Here is a 13,289-nt window from a genome sequence, read left to right on the forward strand (position 1 = left end):
GTGTGTGTGTGTGTGTGTGTGTGTGTGTGTGTGTGTGTGTGTGTGTGTGTGTGTGTGTGACAGAAAAGATATAAGAGTGAGACTAACCGAGAGGACCTGGGAAAGAATGGGATTTTGCAAGACAAAAAAAATAGAGGGAATAAGAAGAGGGGAGAGAAAGGGCAACTGATGCCTGTTCATAAATGCTTCATGGCTGCTGAAGGGGGCCTTTGACTGAGTGAAGACCCACGGCACCCCGGCTCTGTCAACACATCTACCCCCTCCAACAACAGGTCGACCCCGGGCTTTAAGGCTCAAGACAACAGGGCTGCAGAGGAGCTGAACTGGCATGTTGAGCTGGTGCGTTTGGTCTTGGGTATTTGTATTTCAGGTCGATATTGCCTTTTTATTTAAAGTCAGGCACAGATCAGGCCTGGCTCTCGAGATGGCAACCTGCACTACAACTTTACTTTCTTTGGCTTATTCATTTATTTATCCTTTTTCTTTCTGTGGGGATTTTTCATTAAAGATGGGACATCCAAGTCCATCCCCTTCCAGATAACAGGTGGGTGGGCAATCCTAGCTAAAGCAGCAACTAATCTACTTAAAAAAACTTTCATTAGCCTGTTTCCTGTCTGTTCCAGAGACATTCTTTTCCTTTCAGACAAGTTATTAATTGGATTCTTGAACTCAGTAGGTCATGTTTTGATTATTTCTACCAGGGGGCATGGACTCGGTTGGTTTTGTTCATCCGCGACTAGAGCAAACCGCTCCATTAACGACTCCTTTTTAAATACCCCCTATCCGAGATCCACGCTAAATCGACAGAAGGGTGGAATCCTTGAAAAAAAAAGTTGCTATTACAAATTTGCCTGCAATGCCCTGCTATGACATGAACTACTACAACTACTGTTTGTAATCAGTGCTCCATTATCTTTATTGTGAATATTATCGCAAATATGCATCACACCCCCAACCGGCAATGTCAGACACGGCCTCCCAAGAGCCTGGGTCTGTCCCATCTTTCTTCCTAAAAGGGAGGTTTTCCTCGCCACTGTCGCACTAGTTGCTTGTTCTTGGGGGAATTACTACAATTGTTGAGGATTTGTAAATTAAAGAATGTGGTCTAGACCTACTCTATCTGTAAAGGGTCTCGCGATAACTCTTGTTAAGATTTGATACTATGAATAAAATGTAAGTGAAAATTGAATTCGACTGTGATGGGGGAAAAAAGGTGCTCTGGTTTTTTGCCATTTCTTTACACCAAGTAGAATTCGGCGCCTCTACAAAAACCCCTCGGGAAGGAACTTGTTTTGGGAGAACATGTGCTTGTTCAAAAGTTGTTTTAGTCGTGCGAGAGAAAACTCAGACTGGACAGATAGTCTAGCTAGGCGTCTGGATTTACCCTGCAGAGATAGTCCTCAGAAATCCACTGCAGTGGAGAAAGGCAACGCAGAGAAAGCAGAAGGTGATGACCCAAAATGGCCAGAAATGAAGGCCATCCGGCACAATTTCCGTCCTCCGTCCTCTTCAATGTTGATTTTGGTTTATTCTTGTTTTGCTTTCTTTGTCTTTGTAAGTGACTCGTTGCCATTGCAGCTAGAACATCTAGAATCCGGTGTGTGCTCAGAATCAAAGGCAATGAGCACCTGAATCTGGCAAGAGGATGTCGCGATGCAGAGAAAAGTTGTATTGGAGACTTTGGAAACAACTTTGAACGAGTCTGGTTTCTTCAAATGAAGCAGATTGAAACTATTAACAACTGCAGGAGGCTCATCAACTCTTTTACAAAGTGTGTGAATTACAGGCTGTGAAAATTGAGTTTGATCAATAAGAAATATTACAATCGGGGGCATTGTAATATTGCCAGATACTCGTGTTCTTGACATGTATCAGTATTTATTTTTAAAGGATGTGTTGGCAAGATCAATATCATGAGGGTATTCCAGCCGCTGAGTCGAGGATAAAACCTCTGTATATGGGCCACGTTTTAGAGGTTTTTTATAAATATCTATTATTAATGGTGTAACATTTTTGGCTCGTAAGCCCTTAAAACAAGCATTATGTGCATGCTGTCCATCACCTGCATAGATCTACAGGCTGTAACCAGTCAGCCAAAGAGAATAATATTAGAAGAATCTAGTATTTAGAGATCGGTGGAGGTCGAATTATCCCCTAATCTGGAAAGAATTTGTCTGGAAAACAAAGTGAGACATATTTTTCCTGTTACCCTCTTGTTGTCCTTGGGTCAAATTGACCTGTTTTCATCAATTTGAGTATCTAATATCAATGTTCTTTTTAATTACAAATTTTTAATTGTAATGATCAAAGATAACATGATTGACTCCACACAACGCTATTTGGCAAATACAAATCTCTACTTTCATACATTTTGGGACGTCTTATTCAATTTTATATTATTTGAAAAACAATTGAAGTGGTTTGAGTAAAAGTTCCATTCTGTGATTATCATCAACATCCATTCCTTCAACTTTAGTTGAAATAATTCCTAATTTCTGCTTTTCTAACTTAAACGTTAGGTATAATTTCCTATAAATAAGATTTATTGACCATAAAGGCCAACAATACCTGTTAAACTAAAGTTATTAAGCTAGTGTTAGGTAGTGTTGAATGTTGAAAAAAGCGTCAAAAGTGTTTAAAAAATGGACAAAAAACGTAAGAAAAAGTTAAAAAACAAACAATAAAACATATCAACAAAAGTGTTGATTTTCAATTTTGACTGGAAGACAACACACGGGTTAAATCTGCTCTCCTTTGAGTAAGATTTATCTTGTTGGTCCAGACCTGCGCCTGGGGTTGAAGCAGCACGGACTGAGGAAGGTGGAGGCCGGAGGAGGCGGAGGAGGGCGAAGGGAATATTTCCCCTGCAGTCCAGCAGAATGGTAGTTTGGTTATTAAAAGAGGGGGAGGAGGGGGGTGGGGGGTGTATATATCAGAGAGCTTCACCCTTAGCCCTTCCACCCGAGCCTGGCTGCAGCTCTCACAGTGACTCCCTCTTTCTCCCTCCATCACTCCACTTCCTTTTTTCTTCCCCCCTCCACACTCCATTGACCCCTGGGTTTCCACTCAACCGCTGACCCACAATAACTACACACTGCTGCAATTACTGATCGCACAAGCCTCTGGCTGGCATGGGAAACATACTCAACCCCTCTCTCACTGTTCCCTCTTCGCTCTGGGTGACGCTGTACAAATGCCCCTTAATGTGTGTAATTTATGTGTGACAAAAGGGCTGCTGAGTGACAGCAGGGATGGGGAGAGGGGGGGGGGGGGGGGGGGGGGGGGGGGGGGGGGGGGGGGGGGGGGGGGGGGGGGGGGGGATGACAAGGAACACATTTTGAATTTGACAGCTCACTAAAGAACAGATTGTCAGATGAAAAATAAAGCAGGTAGAGGACGAGGGGAGGGCTTCAAACAATGCCGCGTCGGCGCTGACGGCCACTTGGCTGATGCTCTAATCCCGTCAACGCAGGAATCGGTCCAGCGCTTAACAAATCTACACAATCCACTGGTTCCTTTGGTGGAAAAAGCCCCAATGTCACCTCCCCTCCAGAATCCTCCCTCCCTCAATGCAAAGACAACAAGAGTACTTTTTTTTTTTTTCGGAAATCAAAGCCGCTTTCTGGGGGTGGAGGGGGATTCCAGCTCTGCAACTTCGCTCATAAGCAACCAACTCTCTCTGTCGCTGACACATGCAAAAGTGTAAACATAGAGGGGGAAAAAAACAGACAAAGACGAGCTGTGAATACACACACACACTTATACACACACACAATTTCCCATTAAAATCCACCTGCAGCTGCTCTTTAATTGGGCCTGGGTAGACGGCTAAAAACAGCTAACGCCTAGTTAAGGCGATATAATTGGCCGCTCTGCTTTAGGAAAGAATGAAATAAATCAGTCCTGCGTCTCAGGTCGGCCCCGTCTCCACTGAATCCATTAGAGCAGATAATTGTCTTGGACGGCAAAGCGCTGCTACAGCTGAGTGAGAGGAAACAGTTGGCTTGCAGTTTCAAAAGCTGATCTCTGCCATTGGCCGGGTGGGGGTCCCTGGACGCGCCGCCAGAGCAATGCATGCAGGGAGATTTTCATCTGAGCAGTGATCAGAAATCTAATGCTGTTATCCGCCCGCATGCATGTACTGTATCTCCAGGCCTTCCCCCGAACAGCCATTGGATCATTTTTTTTTATGTGTGACATTTAAGGTTACAGAAGAGATTTCTTTTGTTTTAAATATGGCTAATGTAAAATGTATTTCAGAAAGCCAGGTCCGATTAATGACCTCTAGTGGGGGGGGCATTGCTTGTGCTTTGAGTTTTTAAGGCAGTTCCTGTGAAGGAGTACGTTGTTGCAAGGCGAGGAGCATTTACAGCTGCACTTAAAGAAAGAAAATCTCCCAGATCCTCTGTGTCTACCGTTGGTGCTAAACACTTGTGGCTGTGATGTGGCTCCCTGCTCTTCCCCAGAGATCAACTGTCAATCAAGCCGTGTGGGTGGCGGCGTGTTGTCTCTGTTCTCAGATTTAACGGTTAGATTTTCTACAGGTGGCCCTTTTGTCTTTGTCTTGTCAGCCGTGATGTTCAGGCAGCAGGTTGAATCACTCTTGTGCTGCAGTAATCAGTGACAGAGCACTCGGTTTGGGTACGGGCCCAGTCATTTCTAGACAATATCTAACTGGGATGTTTTATAACCAATTGCATTTTCAATTAAAACTCCATTTATTTTGTATTTCTTTTCAAGACTTCTCTGTGTGTGGCATTTTAGGCCGTTATCTTTCCTGAAGATTGTCCACTACTGCAACAAGCCGACTATTAAACTTTATATATTGTATTTATTAGATTGTTGGACAGTGGCGGGAGTTTCTTTCCTACTTTAGGCCTTTATTTCGGCAGCTTAGACATGAAAAGGGAGAGAGAGGGGGGGGAATGACATGCAGCAAAGGGTCACAGGTCGAAAACCCACAGCCGCTGAGTCGAGGACTGAGCCGCGGTAAATGGCCGCATGCTCTACCAAGTGAGCTACCCAGGCGCCCAAATTTCAAATATTTTCTATGAAAATTAAACAGCCACATGCCTGTGTTTGAACAAAGTGGTTCTGGGATGGAAGAAAAAGATGCTCTGGTTTATTAGTACTTCTTCAAACCAATCACAATTGTCTTGGGCGGAGCTAGATGTCACACGGGGCAACAGCGCCGCTGCAAATTAGTCTCGGGAAGCAACTTGTTTCGGTGGAACATGAGCACGTTCAAATGTTGTTTTACTCGTGCAACAGAAAACTCTGATTGGACAGATGGTCTAGCTAGCTGTCTGGATTTACCCTGCAGAGATCTGAGGACCAGGTAACCATAGTCCTCAGATTGGACAGATAGTCTAGCTAGCTGTCTGGATTTACCCTGCAGAGATCTGAGGACCAGGTAACCATAGTCCTCAGAAATCCACCGGGGGTTTGAGCGTCAACACAAGGAAAGCGGAGGGTAACGGGTAGAAATGCATCCGGCAGAATTTTCTTCAGCACCGGAGCAATGCAAGTTATTATACAAATATCAGTCTTATGAATAGAAAGTTCTGCCTCTGTGTTATTTGCTGGCTTAAAAAGAAATGAAAGCACTGTCTGATAAAGTAATGTTGTCTGTCCGCTTTTTCAGACGGTACTTTCATGTCTTTTTAAGAATCCTCTACATGATTTTCAAGACTTTAACTTTAACAACTCCTTTTCCATTACACACAGTTTATTTGTCTTTTGATTTATGTTGTTATTTTTATATTTTGAATGATTTCTACGCCATGTTGTGCACAGAGACCCTAATGTGGGATACAGCCCGTTAATGAAGACATTAAACTTATCCTGTGTATGTGTGAAGTTAAGTGTGTGTGTGTGTGCGTGTGTGTGCACGTGTATGTGAGTGCGTGTGTGTGTTTCAGAAGCTCATGTGGGTAGGCTGTATGATTAAGATAAATGACATAGCGCGCCCCCTGCCAAAAACACACACACACACACACACACACACACACACACACAGAGAAACAAACCCGTCATGGCACTTAAGGTTGTGTTTTAGCAAAAGGACCATTTTCTGTTTACCCCTCTGGCTCTCCTCGTCTCATTCTCCCTTTATCTGTCCGTCCATCTCTATCTCTCTTTCAGCAAAAAATGCCAAATTGCTCTGTTTCTCACTCGCTCCCCCTCCTCCCATGCTCATCCACTCATCTGGTTATTAACTCCAAACACATAAAAGCAACAGTAGTGCCATGATATTCCCCAGACTGTCCTCGTTCACAATACCTCACACAGCCTGAATGCACACACCTGGGTCAAACTGCAAAATGGATTCTGCGTTACACACAATAACGACACAATTCAACGATTTAGGGCCAAAAACAACAAATCAGGGAACTTATTGTTACTTAAAGAAGGTTTTGGCTTCTCGCTAACCTAAACAGGCTTCAAGGGATCATTTAAAATATATGCAAAATGGATTTTGCAAGCTGATTTATTTGGAATACCAATATCCTTTCACGCCAGAAATGGGTTTGCTTGAGAATTTGTACTCTTGTCAGGCTGAAGAAGCCTCTCAAACAGCCCTCAGGACCGGGACGTCAAGCCAGATGATGACAATAATGAAATGGAAGGATTACGCTGATCCAAAGATATCTACTTCCTGGTTTGCCGTGCAAAACTGTGTTCTAGACAGAGCTCTGAGCGAGGGTTAAGTCTTGGGTTTTTTATCTTCGACGTCCTATAATTAATCATTAATTTATTCTAAAATGTCTGCCTAAGTCCGATTGCCCTTTTGTAACAATGTTTCACAACAAACCAGACATGCTGGTGCAATCAAATGAAAAGAAAAGAGATCGCAGAGACTGATGAATTAAGCTGACGTAAAGATGTGAATCTGACCTGAAACACACATACACACACACACACACACACACACACACAAACACGACCTAAGCTCTAGCTTGACGAAGTATAATTTCCAAGCACGTTGTACGAGTTTTCATTTCATTTTGAACTTTTCGGGCTGGCTGAATTTCTGCAGCCTATGAATGTTGACCATGTTACGCTATTTTTCGTCTTCTTTGTTGTTGACGTTCTTTTTGGACGGTGTCAGCCAATGAGGAGCCAGACGAAACGGGAAAGAACGACACAGAGAAGATGTGGAGTCCTGCATGTCTGTATTTATGTAACTTCCTCCGTGTCTCGGTGGGACTAACAATCTCATTTAAATCCTAACGGCTGCTTTTTGAAAAAAATATATTGCCCCGGGGTCGCCACTGGGGCATCAGAGTGGGCTCATTTGCCCCAAATGGCTTGGATCCTTTTTCAAACAACACCGTAGCTAATTTGAAAAAAAGGGCCACTGTTTCCCTGACACCGGTGAAATCACAACAGTGAGTTGAGCGGGTGCACATGAGGCCACCCGCCTTAATTAACTATGAAAAAACAAAATACAGCGCTCCAAGCCTGCGAAGAACATAGCCAGCAAGAGCCTGTTCTATATTTAATCGTAAAACATTTCAAAAGAGAGACAGCAAAAAATGAGGCGTGTAGAGAGAGAATGCCATTCAAAGAAGAAAGAAGAAAAAGGCAAGGTAGGTGGATGTATTTTTGTTCCCCCCCCCCCCTACGGAAGTGGCGGTGAGTGATACTTTTGACCCATCTTCAGCCCAACAACTCATGTGAAGGAAGCAGAAGGATAGGGGGGGGGGAGGAACTTTGGCCTCTCTTCTTGGCCTCTCAGAAGCAGCAGAGAGCAAAAGAGACGGGGGGGGGGGAGAAGAGACTGGTGGGAAGAGGAGTCATCTCAAGGCTAAGAACACACACAAACACAAAGCGCATGACAAGTGGGTTTGTGTGCAAAAAAACGAGTGGATTTGGGTCGGGGCAGAACGCTGTCTCCAGGCTCTCATGAGCGAATGGGACTCAGTCAGAAAGAGAGAGAGGGAGGGAGGGAGAGAGAGAGAGATAAACTAAAAACAGAAGCATACTCAGTGTGTAGGTTTCAGGAGGGTGAAAGACACCACAGCTTTTCAATTCAATTTGAAAACACAATAGCATTTCATTGTTTAGAATTTGTGTCACCTTGTCTGGCTCGCCGATAAAAGCTCTTCGCACTCATCTGACAAATGTACGTTTTTATGAATAAGGACACTGTATTCAAATGTAGAGTTACGGGTCTTTTGGTAAATGTAGTTAGCGCCAATAGGGTCAGTGCTGACATATGACATGACCAAGAGGGGGGGCAGCAGATGAACACTACGGGCCACACAGGATTTCTCAAAACCTTTCCCTCACTCACTCCCTCACTCACTCACTCACTCCCTCCCTCCCTCACTCACTCACTCCCTCCCTCCCTCACTCGAGATTTTGGACACTCACTAAAAACATTGTCCCACCGGTTATTTGTTTGAAATATTCTTCTAATATGTCCCTGAAACAACACAAGCACTCAGGAGAATAGTAAAAGTTTGTACACACACACACATTTAAATATGTTGCATGTTACATTTCCTGCCAAATGTAAAATGTAGGGTACATCGTATGTACAATCCAATCAGCAGTGCATTGTGGGTGTTTTATAGTGGACTACATAGTGAATGACATTAACCACAGACATTTCAAACAACACTACAAAATGGCGAACACACAATATAGTTTCCTTCATAGGCAACGGATTCGAACACAACTACAGAGTAGATATATATATATATAAAATATCAGGTTACATTATACACATATATAGAATGTTGGCTTCAAGTACTCGCACATAAACTAAAAAATGTGGATAAGGGATATCATAGATGGTCTATCATCACCATTTGGCAAATATATCAACATGATCAGATATTCATATGGAAGGTGTCAGAACAAATTGACATGATGGCAGGATTAAGCCATTAAGTGGCCCCACAACAGGAATTTGCAGTTGGAACCCTATTGGCTCGGCCTGTGTCCACGTTAGCAGGTCTGGACTCTGCAGACCAAGCATGGCAGCTTGATGGAGCTGCCGTTAACCAGCATCCCAACGCTGGAGCAGTACTAACTGGCCCGCGGGTTTTCCAAATCCAGATTAGCTAATTATACCCAGTGTGTTTCACTGTCAAAGTTATTTAATACATTAATCAGTCAATCATGCATATACATACTTAATTCAATTCCATTTTTCTGGCAGATGAGTGTTTACTTGCTTTATACACTTCAGCCCCACTGATTCATAATTTGTTTCCTGTGACACTTTGAAACTTCTCTTGCTATTTGCTTTACAGTTGGATGAAAGCCCCGCGTCTCCCTCTCTTTTCCTGTCTTTACTTTCCTCCCACTCTCCATGTCTCATCAGGAGTGTCATCGGCCCCCACTCCGCTTGATGCCTGTTAATATGGCAGCGCTATTGTGCGCCCGTTCGTTGCTGCTGTCTCTATTGTTTGCTCTCACACTTGACGAATTCATCAAAGGAAAAAAAGAAAAGGAACGGCAGAAAATAGCTGCAAATCATGCGCCTTCGCACAATTGACTGTGTACGTCTGGCGGGGCGAGTCTTTGTCTTCAAATGGTGCACGAAATGTGTGTTTGCTTGTGTAATTTTGCACATATATCATTTGCTCTGCCATTAACTAGGTGGGATGGCCCACTCAGCCACTGACAGCTCCGGTACCTGTGTGTGTGTGTGTGTGTGTGTGTGTGTGTGTGTGTGTGTGTGTGTGTGTGTGTGTGTGCGTGTGTGTGTGTGTGTGTGTGTGTGTGCGTGTGTGTGTGTGGATATGTACGTACATTATGTGTTTCTATGTGTGTCTGTACAAGTATTTACGTTCAATGTGTTATATCTGTTTGTGAGTCTTTTTGTGTCCATTCAAATCTTCATCATAATCAACGTCGGGCAACAATAAATAGGAAAATATCACAAATGAAAGTCCTAAATTAATAGTCTAGACAAATTTCATACTTTCAGGTGAAAGAAAAGCATAACAAGGTCAAAAAGTAAGACAGAAAGGATCAAAAAATGAGGGGAAAAGGAAGCAAAGAAGAAAGAAAGCAAGGCAGAAAAGAGAAAGGAATGATAGAAGGAGAAGAAAGAATAACAGAAAAAAGAAATAGAAAGCAAAGAAGAAATACAATTGGGAAGGAAACAAGAAAGAAGAAAAATTGGGCAGAAAGTAGGTAGGACACATATGAAAAGAAGAAAAGAAAAAGAAAGTAGGGGTGAAAGGGAAAGAGTAAATAAACAATAAATTGGGCATCTCCTCCAGGCATCAGATCAGCGCAGTCAACTAAAACTTACAATTTTTCCCTCCGAGAGAGAAAGAAATTGAATGAATTGAGTCAGAGAAAATGTCCGTTTGGGAGCGCGTGGTGTGTCGTGGTACCTTTGCTCTGGGGAGGGTTCTGGCTGCGGTCTCGGAGTATGTTGATCTGGTAGACGGCTCCATACGGCTCAAACAGCTCCTTCAGCTCCTTCTCTGACCAGGAGCGCGGGATCTGGCCCACAAACATCTTGATGGCGTCCGGGTCTGGCTGGTCTGAGTGCTCCAGCGCCCCGTTCATCTTCCCGGCCGTGCCGTTACTGTTAAAGAGACCAAAAAACAGACTTCAGAAATACATCGTTTTCTTTTTGTTGACAGAGATCGCTCGAGACTTGTGCTCCTCTACAAAGGTTTTCCTCATTTTTTCTTCTGTGGTTGGACTTTTTGGGAGATTTCTTAGAATGTATTCAAAATAAAACCCTACTATAGATCGTTTTTCATGTGTTTTAACAATGTAATGATTTAATTCCGACACAGCACCATTATACATCTTTAAAGGTCCCATGTCATGCTCATTTTCAGGTTCATACTTGCATTTTCGGCTTTCTACTAGAACAAGTTTACATATTCTAATATAAAAAAACACATTATTTTCCTCATACTGTCCCTTTAAATATAGCTTGTCCCTCATGTTGTCAAATTTGACCCCTTTTTCCAAGTTTCTATGTCATAAATGTGTGTTTCTTTCAACCAAATAGACCTTTTTCACGACAGAGAGGTTGTCATAGAAGGAAAAAGCACGGGGGTATTCAAAACCATTAATGGCGGCTGCATTCAGGCACCCTGATAGCTCAGCTGGTGTAGCAGGCGCCCATACATAGAGGTTTACTTCTCAACGCAGCGGGCCCGGTAGACTCCGACCTGTCATTCCCTCCTTCTCTCTCCACTTTCACTTCATTAGCTGTCCTGTCATTCAAGGCCTAAAATGTGCAAAAAAATATGATGGCTGCATTCCACTAAGGAGAGGCCCTGGTACTGAGCATGCTGACACACTGAAAAAGCTTACTGGAACACATGATGGAATTGAGCCATCGTTAAGGTTATCAATTTCAACTGTGGTATTCCTACTATGACACGTCAAAAATATCTGCTATGAAAAAGGTTCATTAGTGTGTAGGAGAAGAAGGTAGACACATGCACATATACAAACAAATATATGAAGTATAAGAAAGTTCAATCCACCTTTTTTTTACACACACAATGACATGAGTCATTTCAACCAAACAGGAGAACACAGTCCCTACAGACAGAACCCGTACATCTAATTGGAAGTTGATATACAGTAGACCCCCTGAACACAGTGGCTTCTAAAACCGCCTTTAGGCCATCACAGGAACACAGTGTGAGAGTCACATTGATACAAATGATCTCCTTACAGCAGAGATGGCTTTCAATACAAAATTTACAGACTGGTATCCCTATACACACTGACGCGACACATCAGGAATCTGACCATTTTTGGGGGGTTTTTAACTTTATTATAGCGGATAGACATGAAAGGGGGAGTGAAGGGCCACAGGTCCGATTCAAACCTGGCCGCTGCAAGACTCAGCCAACATGGGGGTAACGCTGGTACTGGGTGAGTTAGAGGACGCCTCAACGCCGGAGCTCTTCAGGACGCCAGTAAACCCACACTGTGGGACTGAGCTGAACACACATTTTATGCCTCACATTTTATTGCACAACAACAACAACAAACACAACACACAAAGTATATGTGTAGGTTTTTGTCCACACAGGTGTTGACATGTTATCTGCAGGGACACTGTTTGAATGTATGAACGCCTGCAGTTAATGCCGTGGTTGTGTGTGAGGATTAGGTCGTAGAACCAGTACAGTAAACCTCCAGGCCCTCCAATGAGAACCAGATGCTTACACGCCGCTCACATTGGCTATGTTTCCACATCTGGAATGCATATGCAATGGAGGTGAAGTGCTTTCACCCTTTTCACCGCAGAGCTTCAACACTTATCTTCACAAAACACACCCAGCTGTCCACGCGCTTGGAATGCTGACTGGAGCTACAGCGCTTCGTTTTATCAGACGCACAAAGGCGAGTAAATACTCTCAACAGCGAGGCCCGCGCGGAGATGAGAACGGCACGTGAGCTCGCGTAAGGCAAAGCACGACTGTGTTAGGACGACAATCATACACAAATGGATACACACACACACACACACACACACACACACACATCACTGCCATCCAGGCCTGTGGTCTACTTAAGATGGCTGAAAAACAATCCAATGGAACCAAAGTCAATGGCTGTGTTTTATTGCTCTACTTTTCCCTTTTGTTATTCTTGGAAGGAGCGAGAAGGAGCATTATCTTAAGAGGCAAAAACAAAACAAAGCCAAATCCGGAGCTTGGTTAGCTGACAACACTAATACCACCCTATAAAGCTCAGCAAGAGACAAGAAAGAGGGGAGGAAGGAGAGAGAGAGATATATAGAGAGAGAGGGAGGGGGAAAGAGAGATATGGACAGAGAGAGACTGGGAGGGACAGGAAAAAAAAACATCCAGACCTTTGAACGCGAGCCATCCATCTTTTGCAGAAAGAGCCAAGGCGCTCTGCAGAAACGCCCAATTCTTTAAAGGACTTAAAGGACATGTCAAATAAAAACGCCAGAACCGGAGAAGGAGTCAACGAGCCAAAGCAGTGCTAACAGTCCTCGAGGGCAACAACCGCTCCTCGCTAAGCTGTCCGATAAATCGGCGGGGCCCTGGCGCCGAGGGAGCCCCGAGGGTGGCGGCTGATGGGGGTGGGGGAAAGGAGAGAAGGAAGGGAGGGAAGGGTAGTGTCGCTGGCGAGGAGTTAATGTCCCTATCCCCGGCTGATGTTAAGGCACAGAAACGCCAACGCTGGACGATGGCCTCAGACTGCAGCACATCATCCCTTCGTCCTCTGACACACACACACACACACACACACACAGAAATAATAGCTCGAGACAATCCCTCATTGTTGGCTGTTTATGTGAGGCCTGTGGG

The 13,289-nt window shown here is 43.9% G+C and overlaps 1 protein-coding gene across 26 annotated transcripts in view; it reads right to left on the reverse strand.

Moving 5' to 3' along the window:
- Nucleotides 1-13,289, reverse strand: part of celf2 (cugbp, Elav-like family member 2) — a 208,795-nt gene that overhangs the window by 75,811 nt on the left and 119,695 nt on the right. For 25 of the 26 annotated variants that reach the window (XM_034863749.1, XM_034863747.1, XM_034863746.1 and 22 more), the window contains one exon: nucleotides 10,362-10,558. In XM_034863749.1, the coding sequence (XP_034719640.1) occupies nucleotides 10,362-10,558 (197 nt within the window). Of the gene's footprint in view, nucleotides 1-10,361; nucleotides 10,559-12,823; nucleotides 13,020-13,289 lie in introns of those variants that run through there. The other variant, XM_034863751.1, reaches the window with a different exon arrangement.

The sequence above is a fragment of the Etheostoma cragini genome, chromosome 23, assembly GCF_013103735.1.
Source record: "Etheostoma cragini isolate CJK2018 chromosome 23, CSU_Ecrag_1.0, whole genome shotgun sequence".
Classification (NCBI taxonomy): Eukaryota; Metazoa; Chordata; class Actinopteri; order Perciformes; family Percidae; genus Etheostoma; species Etheostoma cragini.